The sequence below is a fragment of the Sceloporus undulatus genome, chromosome 2, assembly GCF_019175285.1.
Source record: "Sceloporus undulatus isolate JIND9_A2432 ecotype Alabama chromosome 2, SceUnd_v1.1, whole genome shotgun sequence".
In the NCBI taxonomy this organism is placed as follows: Eukaryota; Metazoa; Chordata; class Lepidosauria; order Squamata; family Phrynosomatidae; genus Sceloporus; species Sceloporus undulatus.
The window spans coordinates 135,613,477-135,632,285 of NC_056523.1; the positions used below are offsets into that span (position 1 = coordinate 135,613,477).

At 40.2% G+C, this 18,809-nt stretch overlaps 1 protein-coding gene across 1 annotated transcript in view; it reads right to left on the reverse strand.

The window, feature by feature from the left end:
* The window catches only part of MGAT5B (alpha-1,6-mannosylglycoprotein 6-beta-N-acetylglucosaminyltransferase B), a 311,177-nt gene that overhangs the window by 43,086 nt on the left and 249,282 nt on the right, over positions 1-18,809 (reverse strand). The window contains exons 9-11 of the mRNA XM_042455871.1: positions 12,408-12,539; positions 5,652-5,785; positions 1,522-1,652 (exon numbers count right to left, since the gene is read on the reverse strand). Of these exons, the coding sequence (XP_042311805.1) occupies positions 1,522-1,652; positions 5,652-5,785; positions 12,408-12,539 (397 nt within the window). The remainder of the gene's footprint in view (positions 1-1,521; positions 1,653-5,651; positions 5,786-12,407; positions 12,540-18,809) is intronic.

Sequence of the window (18,809 nt, forward strand, 5' to 3'; positions counted from 1 at the left end):
ATGGGCAAGCCTGTAGGCAGCATCCCTGCCATGCTATTCCTGCCAATGCCCTCCACAGAACCTGGGATCCATGGTACTTCTGTTTAACTGTTATGACCAATAAATAGGGACAGACTCATCAGCTGTGACAGAGCTAGTGACAGACCTATCTTCCACAAATCTGATCAGTCTTCCATGACTATTGCTGCTAAATAACTTGTTCCACTTTGATTTACACACAAAGTTGTCCCTGCTGAATGCCTCATCCATCTGCCAGGAATCAGAACACTGGTAGCTACTTCCATGCATAGACCAAGGCTGCATCTGCACTGCAGATATAATGCAGTTTGACACAACTTCAACTACCATTGAACACTACTGAATCCTGGTATTTGTAGTTTGATGTGGCACCTGAGTTCTCTGACAGAGAAGATGAAATAGCTCACAAAACTACAGATCCCACAATTCCATAACATTGAGCCATGGCAGTTAAAGCAGTGCCAAAGTGTATTATTTCTGCAGTGCATATTAGCCCCAGAATACACTGTATACCAAAGTCATCACCTGGAACAGATTCCACACATGTTCAATATTGCTTTAATGGGAAGACTATGACTAGCATCCTGTTACTTATGTAAATCCCTTTTTAGACAGAGTGCTGAGATCTATTTTCTTGCCTTTGCTCTATATTTAAAAACTTCCCACCATTTGGCAGCTGTCAAGCTCTGGACAGGTCTCCAGGGAGGGGAGCAGGGAAACAATTCAGACTATGAAGATCTGGCTACTCTGGGATTTCAGGGGAAGGAAAAGGTAGATGCATTCCATTTGCGAGTGCAACTTCATCCCTACTCCTCCAACAGAGTTGAGATTATCTGCTTCTTTATGGGCTGAATCACCTTCATCCTTCTTTCTTCTCTCCACATATAAGCAACAAGAGCAGGTTTCCCCTCAGGGCTTCACAGTCATTGGATAATGGGAGGACACTGAAGGGCATGTGTGGAGATATGCACAGATGTAGGATCTCAGCCAATGAGAGTGGATATCATGACAAGAAGGGATTTAAAGTCTTCTTAGCAGTTTCCCCACCACATTTTAGCATTCTAAATCAAAATAAAATAATCTATGAGATTATTATGTGCAGTATGACTATTTAAAGAGCCAATTTGGTGTAGTGGTTTGGGTGCTGGACTATGCCTTTGCCGACCAGCTGCTCAGCCATGGAAACCTATTTGGTGACCTTGAGCAAGTCACACTCTCTCAGCCTCAGAGGGAGGCAAAAGCAGACCCAGTTTGAACAAATCTTGCCAAGAAAACCCCACGGTAGGTTTATTTTAGCATTGTACTAAATTGGAAATGACATGAAGGTGCACACAACAACAACAACAACAACAACAACAACAACAACAACTGCTTAAGTGCTTGATTTTCCTCACCAGTTCTCCACTTTCTACTGGGAAAGATGAGAAATGGCTGGGGAAAATCATCTTCCACATCTTCCAATTTTTAAACGGCAAGAGGCTTGTGTGAGTGTCAGTTACTTACCTTCCAAATGCTGGCCTCTTTCCCATATACCACTGCCATGTTGTTGGCCTTATTGGATTTAATCAATTGCTTTTCTGTCTCATTGAGCTCCTCAGACACAAACCCCATGAAGGAATTGTCAGGCGTATGAGCTGTGAAAAAAATATATATAATGTGTTTGACTGCTGTTAATGTCTTAATAGGATCCTTCAAAGGTTTCACTGTCATTCTTAATAGCACAAAAAAACCTTTCTCAATGGAAGGGCCCTTTCTGAGTGCCATGGAGACAATCCTCACTGAGAATCTCTTACAGCTTCCTCAGAATAGATTACTGTATTTTCTTTCTGCATTGTTTTTTTTAAAGAGTTAAAAATCTTTCCACATATACCACCACAATTTGAGTACAAACTCTAATAATTCACAAGAGATCTGGTGCAATAATTTTCAAGCCAGTTACATTAATTTTAGAAGCGCATCCACTGAGATTTTTCACACTCTTCAATACACAGTATTTTCCATCTAATAATTGCATAGCCTAGAAATGCTTGAGTTATTTTCTTTTCACCATACAAGGTCTAGCAGAACAGATCAAGCAGGGGTAGAAATTAAAAGAAAATAAAAACATACATGCCTTAGAAAATATTTTCAAAAAATTAAACTTTTTTTTTTACTTTAGTGCAATTTTTTTTTAATAGCCTCACTATAATCCTCAAACTTCCAGAAAAGGGTAAGAGTCCCCCAACAGCTTCAGATATCCAAGAAATTGAACGACTTTAGGATTGACTAGCTTAGGATTCAACAAATTGTGTGGCGTGCTACCTACAAAGCCATCAACACACATTTCCATGGGTGTTACACACATATACTGTACATTCTCTCCCAGAAGCAGTTGGACAAATCTAGCTTTTTAAGGAATGGTTGCTGTTTGATAAATGTAAATGACATTCTAAGTTAATTCTCAGGAAACATCCAGGAGAGCCCTGTTGGCCATATAGCAAATCCAATAACATCAAAAATTCACCAAACAGTGATATCTTTATTGGACCACTCAAAATGCATGATATACATGTTGTAAGCTTTCAAAGCTCCACTGGCTTCTTCATCAGGCAAGATGTTACAAACCATACAGGAAAATGTTAGTGAAGGAAAGCTAAATATAAAATGCAGGTGTTTAGCACCAATGTATCTATGAAATGTCAAGATAGGAATGTAGCTCTGCAAACAGGACAAGGAAATAGGTGCAAGAACTGTGTTATTTGGTAAGAACTGGTTTCAAAGGTTACTAAAGCTATGCCACATCAGCACTAGCAATGTTACCAGTGCTGATATGTGATATTATCATGCTTCAGAATGTAGGACTAATTAAACCTGTGTGATGAATTCATGGACGTATACAACTAATCAGTGCCTGACTTACCATGTTAAACAATAACCCATCATGTTAAAGGTCAATTGTGTGATACCAAAGAATCTCCTGCTAGTTAGACATAAAAGTTAAATCTTATTATTCCCCTCAGGAAACTATAAAGTTAACTATTACTGAGTACACAAACCCAAAGGTCAGGCACAGATGGTTAACCAGTCATGCTATGATTAATCAATTATCTTACATTTGTTACTTGTTTGTCTCTGTCTATAAAAAGTTTGGAACTGTGCCAATAGGCGCGGCAGTTTCTTTGAGCTGACTGTCCGCCTCAGCTGAATAAACTTGTGTTTTGCTTTGGACTAGATTTGATCTCTCCTGACTCATTTGTGAAGGGCTCCGAATGAACCCCAGTTTCTAACATTAGTAATAAGCCTGTATTTTGCTGTTTGTTTAGGTTTTGAATTGAACCAAAAGCAGCAAAATGCAGGCTTATGACTAATATGTTCAATTTTATTTCTCCTATATGGTTTTTAACACCTTGCCTGATGAAGAAGCCAGTGGAGCTTTGAAAGCTTGCAACATGTATATAGTGCATATTGGTTGTCTCAATAAAGGTATCACTGTTTGGTGGATTTTTGATGTTATAAGTTAATTTTGTAACCCACTTTCTATATGTGTTGTACCTTGATGTACTACATATCAAGACAGCCAATATGGTATAGTGGTTTGAATGCTGGATTTAGGATGCCAGAAGACCATAGAGCTTGAATCCCTGCTTGGGAATACAAGCCCATTGGGTGTCCTTGGGAAAGTTATATTCTCTCAGTTTCAGAGGACAGCAATCCCCTTTCAACAAATCTTGCCAAGAAAACACCATGCTCGAGTCGCCATAAAATGATGTCAACTCAAAGGCATATAACGATAACAACAAAGTGTAAAGTAAAACCTAGAGCTGTATATGACCAGAGGAAAACCACAGACATGCTTAGGCTATGTAGTGAAGAGCAAGCCCAAAAGCTGAACACCATGATGAAACTACAATAAATGATCTGCAGCTAGTTATTAGAGATTGCATTAAAAGGTATTGGTTATTTCATGTCATTGCTAAAGAATGCACTTCTAGTTGGTATCCTGCTGCTGCTGACTCACAACATTTGAATTCACAATGAAATGACTCAGAAGGATGCATCTGTTTTCCTAAGATGCCAACTGCAGTCTTCCTCCCAAACCCAGTTTCCTCTAAGGAAACTTGCCTGCCTTTAACACTGACTGCTTTCTAGTTGTTGTCCTCCTCCTAACTTTCCAGCAGAAACTGTGCATTTCTCAGTTATTCTCTAGTGGTTTCTGATCATGCCTCAGGGAATTTTGAGACTGAATATGTGTGACTGCCTACATACCCAAGAACAGGGTGTTTTGAAAATGTTTTAACAGCATGCCAGTTTGCAAAAGGCCATTTGTTTCCTTTCCCGTCTAATCCTGGGCTTATTATTTTTTTAAATGACATCACATCCTACTGTACCTGCTATCACTTTCCTTCCAGCTGGGAGAGGAATGATTGGTTATCTTGGCAGCTCCCAGAGAGGGCTACTTACAATGAAATAGCTCTGTGGCAGCTGTAGGTCTTTCACCCTAGTGACACCAGGGAGGAGGAAGCGAGCTGCTAGAAAGCATAATTAGAAGAACAGTGGGAGTGGGACAGCAAAGTATGAATGCTAATTAAAATGGCAGGCCCCATTAAGCTGGTTTTTCCTTAGGGTGTCATTGCCAAGGTTAAGGTCAGGAGGCATCAGCATATCTGCCTATGTAGAACAGTTTGGGAAATCAGCTTTGAGGTGCAAATCTGGCAGGATCTCTAGTACTCATTCCACATCATGGATGCAGCATAGGGCACAGACCTTTTCAGTTCCTCTCTTCCTGTTACGTTCAAGGCTTCTTCATCATCTTGCAAAACCTCCAGATATATACCCCCGGGTTTTATCTCCAGCACCCAAGAAAGTAGAGCAGCAGGAAAGCTATACAGGCTGAGTATTCATTATCCGGAATTTCAAATTCCAAAATATTCAAAATCCAAAATTTTCCACATAGGTGGCTAAGATGGTGACATTATTGCCTTCTGATGGTTCAGTGTACATAAACTTTGTTTCATGCACAAAATTATTAAAAATATGTATAAAATTACCTTCAGGCTATGTGTATAAGGTGCATTGTTGTTTTTAACAGCCCTCAAGTTGATTTCAACCATGGCAGCCCTGTAGATGAGACATCTCCAAGACTCCCTGTCCTCCACTGTTCTGCTTAGTTCCTGCGAAGTCATACCCATTACCTCCCTAATACAGTCCATCCAGCTAGTATGCAGCTTTCCTCTCTTTCTGCTTCCCTCCACCTTTCCTAGCATTATTGTTTCGTAATGTGTCCAAAGTACATATGAAACACAAATGAATTTTATGTTAAGACTTTGGTCCCACCTACAAAATATCTCATTATTTGTATGCAAACATTCCAAAGTCTGAAAAATCCAAAACACTTACAGTCCCAAGCAGTTTGGATAAGGAGACTCAACATGTAATGTACCGAGACTCAACTTGCACTCCCAGTTACTTTTTGGGATCACCACTCTCAGCACAGTGACTTGAACACCTTGGCTGGTGGATTCTGGAAGATAGTCTTCCACACTTTCCCCAGCTTTGATGGAGGTATACCACCTTTGATACTGCAGGTAATCATTTCCTCATCCAGTAAGTGTAACCCCACCTCTAATGAACTGGCAAATGCCATGACCACTTACGAAACATGGTCATGAACTGCTTAGGGTTCAGGTTCCAGTAGCCCCAGTTTGTCCGGTAACCATGCAGTGTAGCATATTCTTCATGATTGTATGCAGGCTCAGTCCCAAAAGTATCAATTACTCGAACACGACATCTGGGCAAGGGAAGAGAAAGAACAGCATGTTGGTTACAGTTAGAGACAACCCAGTTGGATTAGTTTAAAACATTCTGTGGGGCTGCTTTTGAAGAATATTTAGAAACCAGCTGGTGCATAGAGCTGCAGCCAGGTTGTTAACTGGAGCTGTCTACAGGGAGCACACAACTCCTTTATTGCAAAAGCTCCACTGGCTGCTGGACTGTTTCCAGGCACAATTCAAAGTGCTGGTTTTGATATATACAGCCTTATACAGCTCGAGTATAGGTTACTTGAAGGAACATATCCTCCCTTAACAACTTGTCTGTGGTTTGAGATCTGCTGGGAAGGCCCTTCTCTCTGTCCCTCCATCCTCACAGGTACATTTGGTGAGAACATGGGAGAGGGCCTTCTCAGTGGCTGCCCCCAGCCTCTGGAACTCCTTTCCACAGTGTCTAAAGTGACACCCTCTCTACTTTCTTTCTGCAAACAAACCTTTCAAGAGGTCTTTGAGTACTGATTGTTTGGACAGGATGGGCCCTATATAATGTATTGGATGTTAGAATCATAGAGTTGGAAGAGACCACAAGGTCTATCTGTTATTTTTGTTGTGCTGTTGTGTTTTTAATTTATGTTTTCTTTTTAAATATATATATTGTATTCACCTATAAACAAATTAAATACTTTACACTACAAAAAATACAATTCATTGCACTAAACTATACTTCCAAGTTATTGTTTCCTCAACAGATGTGCTCAGGACTTGCAGACTCAGGGTTATGGCTTCCTTGATAGAATCTATGCATCTGGAATGTGATCTTCATCTTTTCCCACTGCCTTCTACTTTGCTAAGCATTACTGTCATTTCTAGTGAGTCATGTCTTCTCATGATATGGCCAAAGTATGACAGTCCCATACTATGGTTTCTAGGGAACGTTCAGGCTTGATTTGCTCTAGGAACCATTTATTGATCTTTTTAGCACTCCATGGTACCAGAACTACATTTCAAATAAATTGATTTTCTTCCTATTAGCTTTCTTCACTGTCAGGCTTTCATAAACATACATAGAAATGGGAAATATAATGGTACAGACAATCCTAACTTTAGTATTCAATTACATGTCTTGACACTTCAGGATGTTGTCTATTTCCTTTACAGCTCCCCTTCCAAGTCCTAATCTTCCGATTTCTCGACTGCAGTCTCCGTTCTGGTTAATGATTAAGCCAAGGTACAGAATATCTTGAACTATTTCAGTGTCTTCATCATCTGCTTTAATATTATGTAAATCATTTGTGGTCATTATTCTTGTTTTCTTAATGTTGAAACGTAAGCCTGCCTTTGCATTTTCTTCTCCAAATCAATACTGTTATTAATTAATCTGTCCCCACATAATCCAGTTCTCTTTCCAGAATAAAGTTCAATAAATCAATCCTCATTCAGGAAGAGCATTCACATCATTATCCTCAAACATACATGAAAAATCAGACGAAATTTATTATAAAGAGGATTACAGCAGTCTAGCAGAGGGAGGCAAAATAAATGCATTGTCCCACCAAGTAGTAATTCCATCCCCCTTCAGCCCCCAAATTCCATTTTCCTTCAGTCCCCAAATTTTTACATTGCATAGAGTGAGAATCCTACAATCATTCTCTCTTAGAACTCATTTGTCTGCAGTGTTTGCATTCCCTTGGTAACTTTGCCTGTCCCTTTTCTTTAGCTGTCTAAACTGATGTTTTTGGTTACTGTAGTGCTAAAATTTGTGGACTGAAAGAAATTACACAGAAGGGAATTCCTATTTGGGGGCAACAACAACAACAACAACAACAACAACAACAACAACAACAACAATAATAATAATAATAATAATGTCTTCACTCCTCCTTGTAACTACAAACCTCATGCACACTTCAATGGTTGTGGGGGGGGGGTATTCTTATTGTGCAATGAAGACATGAGGTGGTTGGATGCATGGCTAGCCTGCTTTTCACCTCTTTAGAAATGAATAATTAGTCTAGCCCCTTGCAGCAAACTAAAATTATAAATGCCTCTAGGTAGGAGGGGAAAGGAAATGACATTATTTCTATTTCCTTTACAGCAGGGCTGAGCAGCTATGAGGAGGACCAAATGCCACCCCTGCATCCCTAAAGTGGACTGCACCTTGTGATTTGTGAATTAAAATTGCCCAAAATTCAGCCACACATTGACCAGAGGTCTGCTTCTGGTTTTCTAGCCTCTGGGCTTTCTTGTCCATTTTTGATTTCAAGTCAGCATTTCAAGGTGTGTGGAATAATAATAATAATTAATAATTTGTTTTATTTATATACCGCTATTCCAAAGATCATAGCGGTGAACAGCAAGTAAGCTAATTAGCAAGTAAGCAAGTAAGCAAGTAAGCAAGTAAGAATGGTTTCTTACTGTCGAGTTTAGGCAATATTCTTCCTTCCTCGTAAAAGGGGTGATCTGGAACAGTTGGGTGACTTGAGATCCTACAAAAAAGGAGTTGGGGGCTGTACATAGCCTACCTATCCTCCCAATTGTCTCAGTTTGACAGGGACAGTCCCAATTAATCATGTGTCATCCCACCTTTTCAGCTGCTTTCAAAACATCCCAGTTTACCACTCTTCTTCATATCTTCCCCCTTTGTCCTAAGCTTACTTCCATTTGGTACAAACTGGGTTTAAAGAGCAAAAATGTCTTGTACTCAACTAAGCAAGGGGGGAGGAGAGGAAAGGAGAGGACAGAAACCTCACCTTCCCAGTATGATCAGGCAAAAGAAAATAGCTTCAACTTCTCCTGGCTTGTGTGCTCTTTCTCATTAATAACTTCTGCCATCCTGTCCACACTCTGAGGTAGCTTGGCCATGTGTTCTGATTTTCATCTGTGAACTATTGGAGGGTATGAGCCCATAGGCTGCATTTTCTCCACCCCTCTTTTACAGGAACCATTGCATAGAAAAATAAATGGCTGCCTTCCTAGCCTGCTTGTAGGAGCAACTATTCTCCCCCACCCCCCTCCATACAATTGTGCTTGAGAAGAAAAGGATAACAAATCTCCAAAATTCCGGCAGGCATTTAAAGTCTCTGTTTACACCACAAAGGATGCATGTAATTTATCTGCTGTATTGTTTTGTCTTTATTGGTTAACTGTATATTGTTGTTTTTGTTTTTGTTATTGTTCTTTAAACAGATTGGCAACCACTTTCTCTTACTTTTTGCCCAACAACAGTAGGAAAGAGGATACATGACCATACTATGTCCTTTTTAAATATTCCACTCTTCATCACTGATCCAAGAGGAATTCTCATCCTCCGCTAAGAGTCTCCAGGCACAAATCTCTTCTGGTCTGGACTGCATTGTGTAATTTCCTCTCTCCACATACAGGTTGAATCTCCCTTATCCAAAAGGCTTAGGAGCAAAGGACTTTTGAATTTTAGGGGGTATTAGAATACCTGTATTTGCATATATGTACATAAATGTGGTATCTTGAAGATGGGGGTTAAATCTAAACACAAAATTCATTTCTGTTTCATTTACACCTTATACACATAGTCTGAAGGTAATTTTATTCAATATTTTAAATACGCTTGTGCATGACTCAAATTTTGTGCACAAAGGTGCCACTGTCTCAGCAATCCATGTGGAGAATTCTGGATTTTGGAGTATTTCAAAATTTAGAATTCCATGAAAAATGTTTTGGTTATAGGAATACTTCTGATTTTTAAATTTCAGATAAGGGATACTCAGTCCATATACCAGAAAGGAGTGGGGCTAGCTGTGCTACTGAGGGTCTTGCATGGGGCTGTAACTCACTTTTAAGAACAGATCCATAGTATCAAGAGTGGGCAACTGTCAGAGGTTCATTTGTGCCCTCATGAATTAGAGTTGATGATGAGAGGAACTATGAACAAGGAGATTATTTCATATTTAATACCAAAATGACTTGAATTTTAACATGATGAATTATTTGTGGCATATGAATTTGGAAAACATGATTAGTCCAAATAGTTTAATTCAGTTACCTTCTAAGGATAGCAACGGCCATGCTAAGCCCTCAGGAAAACTTGGAGGGATGTATGCCCCTATTTACCTTCTTTCAAATATAAAAAAATAAATGAAAACTTTTGCCCCCAAACACAGACTTTAGGGTATAGGGTACATCTTCACCATGTTTGCAGGCCTTGGTTTGCTTCCTGTTCAGTTCCTCTTATTAATTTTTAAGGACTTCTCTTAAACCTAAAATGGCCAGCCTTGTTTTTTCACAGTGGCAGGCCAGATGCCCTTATGAGAAGCCCACTAACAAGGCATGTGGACAATCAAACCCTCCTGCTCATTTTCCTCAACAACTGGGAAATGCAGGTACATGACTTCTCATACCTGACATACTATATATAGCCATAAAAAAAACCAATAGCCAATTGTAGCCTTTTCTCCTCCTAATGTTTTAATAAAATTTCAAGAAAAGGTAGGGTCGGATGCAATCAGTGTTAATGGAATGAAGTTCCCTTTCATTAGAATCTGGTGTCTAGCTATTCCCCTTCACCTCAAAATCCTTGCTATCCTGGTTCATAACGTCAGTGGTGGCTGGGAAATGGCAGGAGGAGAGTGAGGGAGAGAGAGAGAGAGAATAAAAGCAAGGACAGGAATATCAACTCTTCTCACCCAACCAAACTGAATGCAGAGAGAAAACTGATTTATAATGAAAGCAATAACATTGCCTGCCATTTTTCTCCCTCATAAAATTCTGTAGGATAACAGGCAGAGAGAGGGAGCTAGTAATGAATAGCAGGACTATCGGTGCTAAATTAAATCACAATTTTTTTGTAGCTGCTGATCCAGCAAGAGAGGTTGTCTTGTTGTTTCGTCTTGCTACTGAATAGAAGGTACTAAATAGGCAAAGGTGCCTGCCTTAAAAAAAGGCAACATGGCAATGCATTTTGCTCTTTTGAAAAGGTGACAAACAAGCAAAGAAAAACCTGACTAGAATGAGGAACTACATCAAGAGCAAACAAGGAAAGAAAACCTAGCTAGGGGGCAAAAGAAAGAAATACATCAAGATAAAATCATAGTAATCTCAAACCCACAATTTTGTTAAGTACTATGTACAGTTTTAATTTTAAAAGAACAGAAAAAGAACACAAACAATACTGGAAAGGATGATTTGGAAGATCTAGGGCAAAGGGTGGGTGGGAAAAGTAAGGCTCTGGGGCCATATGTGCTGCCCCAGCCTGTTTTTGCATCTTTTGACCCCTCCAGACTCCTTGGATCATGCTTTTTCTTCACCCCAATCAATGGCAATTCACCTTTTAACTAGATTCCAGTACCTCCCTCCCCTGCACTGTACTTGTTTTGAAAAATGGTATTTCTTTTAATGTTAATATAAATACCATTTTTCAAAACAACTACTGTAGATATCTTTGCGTGGGGGGGGGGAGAGTTGTTTTGGTATTTTTGCAATATGTGGAGCCTCAAATGGTTCCAGGAGGCGGGCGGAAGGACCACTCTTTTTGCATACTAGCTCTACTAGGTTGGTGTAAAACAAATAATCTGATTGTTTTCATTGTGTTGCCATGCAACCAGTGTTGGATCCCAGCTGAATGACAGCAATGATCCCTTTAGGCCAGTTCATAAACTCAACTGGATCCCACCCAATCCTGTGTACTGCTGCCTGAGAAGGTGAACTAATCAGATTGTTCCAAATTATACCCTCAGATAAACACAAGAAATCATTTACCAAATAGTAATCCTTCATGCTATGTGTATAAGCATTTGGTAAGGTTAGCAAAAACGTAAGAATACTTCAAAATAGGAAAAGCACTGAACGTGACTTTTCATTAGACAATTAAAAAACAATAGTTGCGTCAAATACGTCAGTACTGGCAAAGGAATTTCCAAAGGTGGAGAAAGAAATAAGTGCCTCGAATGCCATTTTTGGGAGAAAGGTGGGATATAAATCCAAGAAAGAAAGAAAGAGAGAGAGAGAGAAAGTAAGGTCCAAAACACACTGCAGAAATAATCCCACTTGAGACCTCTTTAACTGCCCTGTCTCAATACAAGGGAATTCTGGGAACTGTACTTTTGTGGGACATTTAGCTTTCTCTGTCAGGGAGCTCTGGTGCCACAATAAACTAGGGCAGTTAAAGTGGTCTCAACCTGCACTATTTCTGCAGTTTGGTTTGGACCTAAGTAAGTAAGGGGCTGTACAGACAGACCATTCATGGGGGCTCTGTGCCACCCCTGAATGGGCTGGGTTGCGGATGTGGCAGCCACATGCCATGCCCCCAACCCAGGACAAATAGGAGCCATGCAACCTGGCTCCTATTTGCGCCCTAGAACAGGCACCATGAAAGCTGCAGCATGGCCTTATGATGCCCACTGTGCACAGTGCTGTGTAAGTGCTAAGCACGAACAACGTCATCGTGGTGCACCCCATGTGTATGGGCGTGCACCAAGTGTGTGCGCTACGATCTCACTATTCACCAAGGTTTATTACAGTTTGTAAAGCACCAGCAGAGGTGTTCTGAATAAAACTGTACATCTCTGCCTGTCAATTCTGTCATGGCAGTTTCCACCATCTGCCTTCTTAGAAAGCACAAAACGGAATGGAAAGAAAAGTTGAAGGGGGAACCAGCCCCTCCCTTCTTACCTGTATTTTTTAAAAGAGAGGCCCATGTGCTGCTTCATCTGCTGTAGCCCATGGTAGTCTGTGTAAATGAGGTCGAAGGGCAAAGGAACTGTGAGTGGACAATTACCCCGTCCAGGAGGCACTCCTAAATTGCTAGAAAGAATGATAAAAGGTTTAAATACAAAGAAAAGGATGGTTGTAAGTTCAAATATATGGGGGTGGGGCAGCTTGGTGCAACCCTCTGACATTTGCTTTTCCATTGGCCAAGCTGGCAAGCATTTCTAGAAGTTGAAGTCCCAACTGTTTGGAGGGCCAGACTCTCCACATCCCTCATGTACATTGACTGGGAGAGGTTTTCCATGACGTCAAAAAAGAGACCCCAGGAACTGAATCAAAGAGTTCCCATATGCAATACTGTATAAGTATTCTGTCACTGATCTGTAGCCCTTCTTGATAAATCCAGGGATGTCCAGTACTTCACAGAACCAAGCTGTACCACTCTTCTTTACAGGACATTTTGGCAGAATATTCCATGGGTTAACTTCTGTTGCAGATATCTATATAGTTACTGCAAAGAAAGCTTCACTGAACTCAGGAAAACTTACTGTCATGTCAAAATACGCTGGACAGAACTGTCAAAGTAATGTCAGGATCAAGGGGAGAGGTCTCTGTCTGCATACACTGTTTTTCAATTATTCACAAGTTCTCTCTCTATGTAGAAGTGTAACCATTCTCCATTCCCAAAGTAGTCTAAAATATAACCAAGGAGCAAACATCCAGTTTGCCACAGGTTCTGCAGTTCTGATGTAAACAATACTGAGGGAACATGACCTTAAGGCTATAAGGCAGCTTCCTATCCTCTTACTGTTAGCTCTGCTGTAGTTCCAATGTTCCATTCACACATGAGTCACTTCTGTGAATATGAATTAAAATTCAGGGTTATATGAATTTTACTCACAGCACCTCCATCTCACAGCACCTCCATCTTTCTGCATCCTATATCACTATCACTCTGACCCTTTCTTCCCCTGTCTCTCCCCTTCTCAACTCTGTGCTTGGTTAGCCATGGCAACTAAATGGTAGTCAAATTCGGGGCACTTCTCTTCTTGCCACAGAACTGAGGAAACAGCAAACTTTGCATCCTGCCACCAATTAGTTTGGATAGACAATATGAAGTAGGAGATCTGGGCCATATATATATATATATAATCATGAGTCTCAAGACTACTTAACAATTTATTAAAGGCATTAGTGATGAAACAAGTGTTTCCTTATTTATTCATTCAGCTAACAGAGGGCTTCAATGATTTACTTCAGATGCTATGTGCAGCATTTCAAGTTGTTTTAATCTTTTAAATCTGTTTTAACTTATTAATTTGTTTAATATGCTTTTAGTCTATTTTGTTGTTGTGTGCCTTCAACTTACAGTGACCCTAAGGCAAACCTATCACAGGTTCTTGACAAGTTTCTTCAGAGGGAGTCTGTCCCGGCAATTCCCTAAGGCTGAGAGAATGTGACTTGCCCAAGGTCACTCAGTGGGTGTACATGGCTGAGCCAGGATTCAAACCCTGACCTCCAGAGTCATAGTTCAACACTCAAACCACTACATATTACTGTTTTTCTACATTATTTTTATTTATTTAAATTGTTTAATCTTTTGTATTGACTTTATTAGGAAGCTGTCTGGAAATCTTTTGCTATAGGGTAGAAAGTTTTAATAAATATCTGGTGGGGGGGGGACTCACTCAATTTATGGGCCTCAACCAATAAATTGCCTTGATGATACCAATTCCTAATGCCAGCTCTGCATAGATCTGATCCCTGGACTTGTGCACTGTAAAGGGTGTTAGGTTTGGAGAGAAAAGCAAGATGTGTTTCATCCACTCCATCTCAGTGTGGAAAAGCTCTTGTTTAGTTTAAGGTCACACAATGGGCAGGAGGATGGCCCATAAACTGAGATTCAGTCCAGACAATGAAGATTTGCTGCTATCAAGTGGTTCAACTGCCCAATAAAGTGGTGTTCATCCTCCTATATATGGGGCTATGTTCCTCTGGAAAGACAAGGGCCATAATTTTGGGGGTGCTCACAGATCCAAGTGGCCTTGGTGACACAGTTTGTAATCACCTTTGGCTGATACAGTGCCCACTTGGAAGGGAAAGAATATTCATAATTATTAATTCCCAGGTTAAAAAAACACACCACACACCAACATTTGGGAAACTCCATCAGAATGAATAATAGAGACCATCTAGAAGTTTGTACAATTTTCTCCTGGTATTTGAAATGTTGCAGAAGAATTGTTTTGCAGAGAAACATATTGGTTTGATCAACATGCCCCACCAGCATGTTCTGCATAGAATTAAACACTGCTTCCTGCACAGAGATCTGTGCATTTTGCACAACCACCCCCACATGTTTGTCACCACAGAGTAACTCCTCTGCAGTACTTTGGAATTTTCATACAGTGGAGGAATATTCATTTTATCCTGCAACATAGAGAAAACTACTGCAATTATTTGTCCTCAGATACAAGAATGAAATAGTCAAGAATTTATATCCCTATTATCCAAACCTTTATCTGGACAAAGATAGCCTGGCTAGCTAGTGGCTACCAGAGAATTAGCCAGAATGCCTTCCCATGTGAGAGCCACCAGATACTAAAGCTTTCCTCTTCCAGTTGGTGCTCAGTTCTTGGTTTCTATTTTCATCTTTGGTTTGTTTAGGTATTTAGGCTGGCTGGCTGGCTGGCTGGCGGGGGGGGGGGTGGATTCTGAATGTTTGAAGTCCAAAAAACTAATTTTTTAGAGCTCTGCATTTAGCATTCATTTAGGACAAAGGGTCCAGCATTTTGTCCAACACTAAGAAATACTTTTTTAAAAAAAGCTAATGAAGCACCACCTGACATTTTGAAGCAAGCAACAAGAAGCATATTCAATTTATGGCGCCTTCACTAAGGATAAGAGCTTGCAGCTGCTTCATTGCTCTTGTCACAAAGAATATAAGCTTCACCATGTAGAACAGGAAAGTCTGGCAGTGGTGAAGATGAGCTTTGGTGTGATCGCTTGTAATTTAAGTACCCTTGTAAAGAGAAGAGGGAAGAGGGTCGGGTTGAGCGGGCGAGAGGAGAGCTTCAGGACCCAGGGGAAAGGGAAAACAGACCGGGAAAGGAGGAGGACCAGCTGGAACCAAGAAGGGAATTAGAGACCCCACCTTGGGAGTGGGAAGGAGCGGCTGGAGGGTTAATAAGGAGAAAGGGAGAGGCGAAAGGGGGGCGGAGATTTGGCGGAAGAGGGAGACGCGGAGAGAAGGACGGAGAAGGGAAAGCTGAGGAATATTCCACTCCAGAAGGAGAGAAGGTGACCCGGGAAGGTGGTGGACCAGGGACTCGGGTGAGAGTGGGGCCAGTTCTTGCAACACACCCAGCCTGTGCTCGGAGAAGGGAGGTGACACGGGCGCAGCCTTGGAACCCGGAAATAGGGCAGGAAGGAGGAAGAGCAGGAGGAGGCGAGGAGAGTTGGTGGGCTGTGAGGGAACGCCAAAGACTACTGGGGTCCCACGCTAGCCCGGCACCTAGAGACGAGGGGGAGTCCTCGGCGGAAGACTATCGCCCGGCACGTCCTAGTACTCTGTAACTGCTCCTCATAAAGGAACCGGCCCAGTGAAGTAACTGGGGAGAAAAGGGACTTCCTTTACGCTTTTCTGTTGTGTTATTCCCTGAAGTTGTCCAAAGGGACTCAAGTTAATAAAGTTTCGTTTTGTTTCAAGCATCATTGGAACTGCAAGCGACATCTTCAATTGTTGGTTGGAGAGTAAATGGAGCCTAACCCAGGGGTGCCCTCGGCGGGCATTGGAGCCACGCCCACAACCCTTTTATGAGCAATGTTAAACTAAGTGGCTGGCCAGAAAGATGACATGAATGAAAGTCTCTTGCATCTGACAGCCACAGTTTAAAAAACACATAAATAAAATGAAGTAATACAGAAGAGCACAGATGTCTATGATGGAATAGATAGAACTTTTCAGGTGTTTTCTCAGTGTCTGTTAAATACTAGACATTTACCACTAAAGAACAAAGGTGCACAATCCATACAGAAAAGGACTTGCTCTGACCATGAAGGACATGATTCCATGCTGCTTTTAACATTGGAGGATTTATTATTATCTTTAAGCATATAAAGATATGGAAGGATTACACAAGGGCAGAAATGCAGTATCCTGGACAACCACTTAGCTCACATACCCTGGAAACTACAATGCTCCCCACTGCAAAGCTGAAGAATCACAAAGATTCATTAATGCCAGCTAGATGGAAGTTTATACAAACAAGGATTTACAGTATTATCAAAGGATCTTGGATGGCCCATACTAAACAGGGATGGAGGAATCCTCTGCTCAGTTGGTGATTTATTACTTTTGAGTGAGCACAAACAGTTTGCATCATAAATATTCAAAATGCAGTCTCCATTGACAAAGTACTTGAAAGCGAAAATAAGTGCCAAGAGAGATGGACATCATAGTGCTAAAAATTGAAGATTACATTAAGTGCCAATTTGGACTGCAAATAAGAAACAAATTTGGCATCTCCAAGATTCAAACAATTAAAACGTCCATATGGAAGCCATATTTTGGAAAAGGGAAAATAAATACTGTCCTGATGCCAGAATTTAAGCAGGGAGTGATTTATATGACATCATAAACATGGCCACTAGAAAAATTTCCAGAGATAGACTAGACCAAACTGACTCTATGCTCATTAAAATTCAGGCTTCAGTATCCATGATGTCTAACCAAAGTTTAGATTTGAACAAATGTGTATCAGAAAGTAATAGGAATTTAGAAACAAGACTGGACTAGTTAAGATTAGAGATTACAAAACAAGTACCATATATATTCATGTATAAGTCTAGAAATTTTCGTCAAAAATTGACTAAAAAACCTGCGTCGACTTACATATGGGTCAATGTGAGTACTGTGCCTTAACTCTTATAAAGAAGGAACCATCCCCTGGTGAAATGCAAGAGTGTAATCTATCCTGGACGTGCTGACCTCCCTCTACTCTCTCATCCATCCAGCCTTTATGGTGAGTACAAACATTTATGCCTGCTGGAATTTTGTAAGTTCTTTGACATTGTTTTCCTTTGCTCCATCCTTTACATGCTTTCTTACATGTCCTTAAGTTATACTCTCGACTTATTGATCGGTCATATAAAAATCCATCATTTTGACCCTAAAACCTGCCCTTGACTTATACATGAGATCGATTTATAGTCAAGTATATATGGTAAATCATTTTAAAGAGCTTGCTGGAAAGCAGTTTAAAAAAATCACATCCACAGTTCAGAATCTCAAAATGATTACACACAACATAAATAGGACATCTTTGATACTTTGAAGGAAATTGACATTTTATGGCAGGATTTAGAAAGTTTACAGGATAAAATTATGATGATGGAAATCAAATCAAAAGAAACACAGATTAGATTAAGAGTTGTTCCAGAAGATCTAACTGATTTAAAATTGACAATACTAAAAGCTTTTGAGGGTCTTACAAGCAGATCCAGTGAAGGACTTGACAATAAGATTGATGCAATATATAGGCAAACTCTGCTTCTGCAAAGAGGAAAAAACCTCCAAGAAATGTGAATTTCTTGTATATAAATAAAATGTTACAAGACAAATTGATTTTTGAAGATGGACAAGGTAAATGTGTAATTGTAGAAATCAACTGGAATGGCAAGAATATGCATTTAATGTGTATTCATTGCCCAACTAATGAGAAATCAATTTTTAAAACAAATTTGTTAAGAAAAATATCCAACTAGACCAGTCATCCCCAAAGTGGGTGGTACGCCCCCCAGGGGGCGGTGGAAGGTTTCACGGGGGTGGTGAGGGAAAATGCTCAATTGCTGCTCCCAAGGTGACTGGGTGCTAAGGGAACAGTGACTGAGATTGGCTGTTTTGAATTTGCAGTAGAACAGTAGATCTGATATCAAAATATTTTTTCCACCTGGTGGTGGTGGGGGAATTTGTTGCCCAATAGGAAAGGGGTGGTAGTCTGTAAAAGTCTGGGGACCACTGAACTAGACCTACAAAATCTGATTTGCATGGGGGATAGGGAAAGGATTGTTGATCCTAATAAAGATAAATGTTCCAGTAAAGGTATTAAAGGAAGATCCTTCTTTAAATGTACAAAGTACTTTAGATTTGAGCTGAACTTAAATAAATTTACAGAGCCCACAATAGTTTGAGATGAAAGCATAGCTTATATGAGAGGGCAATTTATAAAATATGGTGCTATTATTAAATATAGTTTCATAAAATATGAAAAAAGAAAGTGATGCTAAAAATAGCATGCTTATTTTCAAAATATATAGTTTCAAAAAAAATTGATAAAGAGACTCAGCAAAAGATTACATTACTCC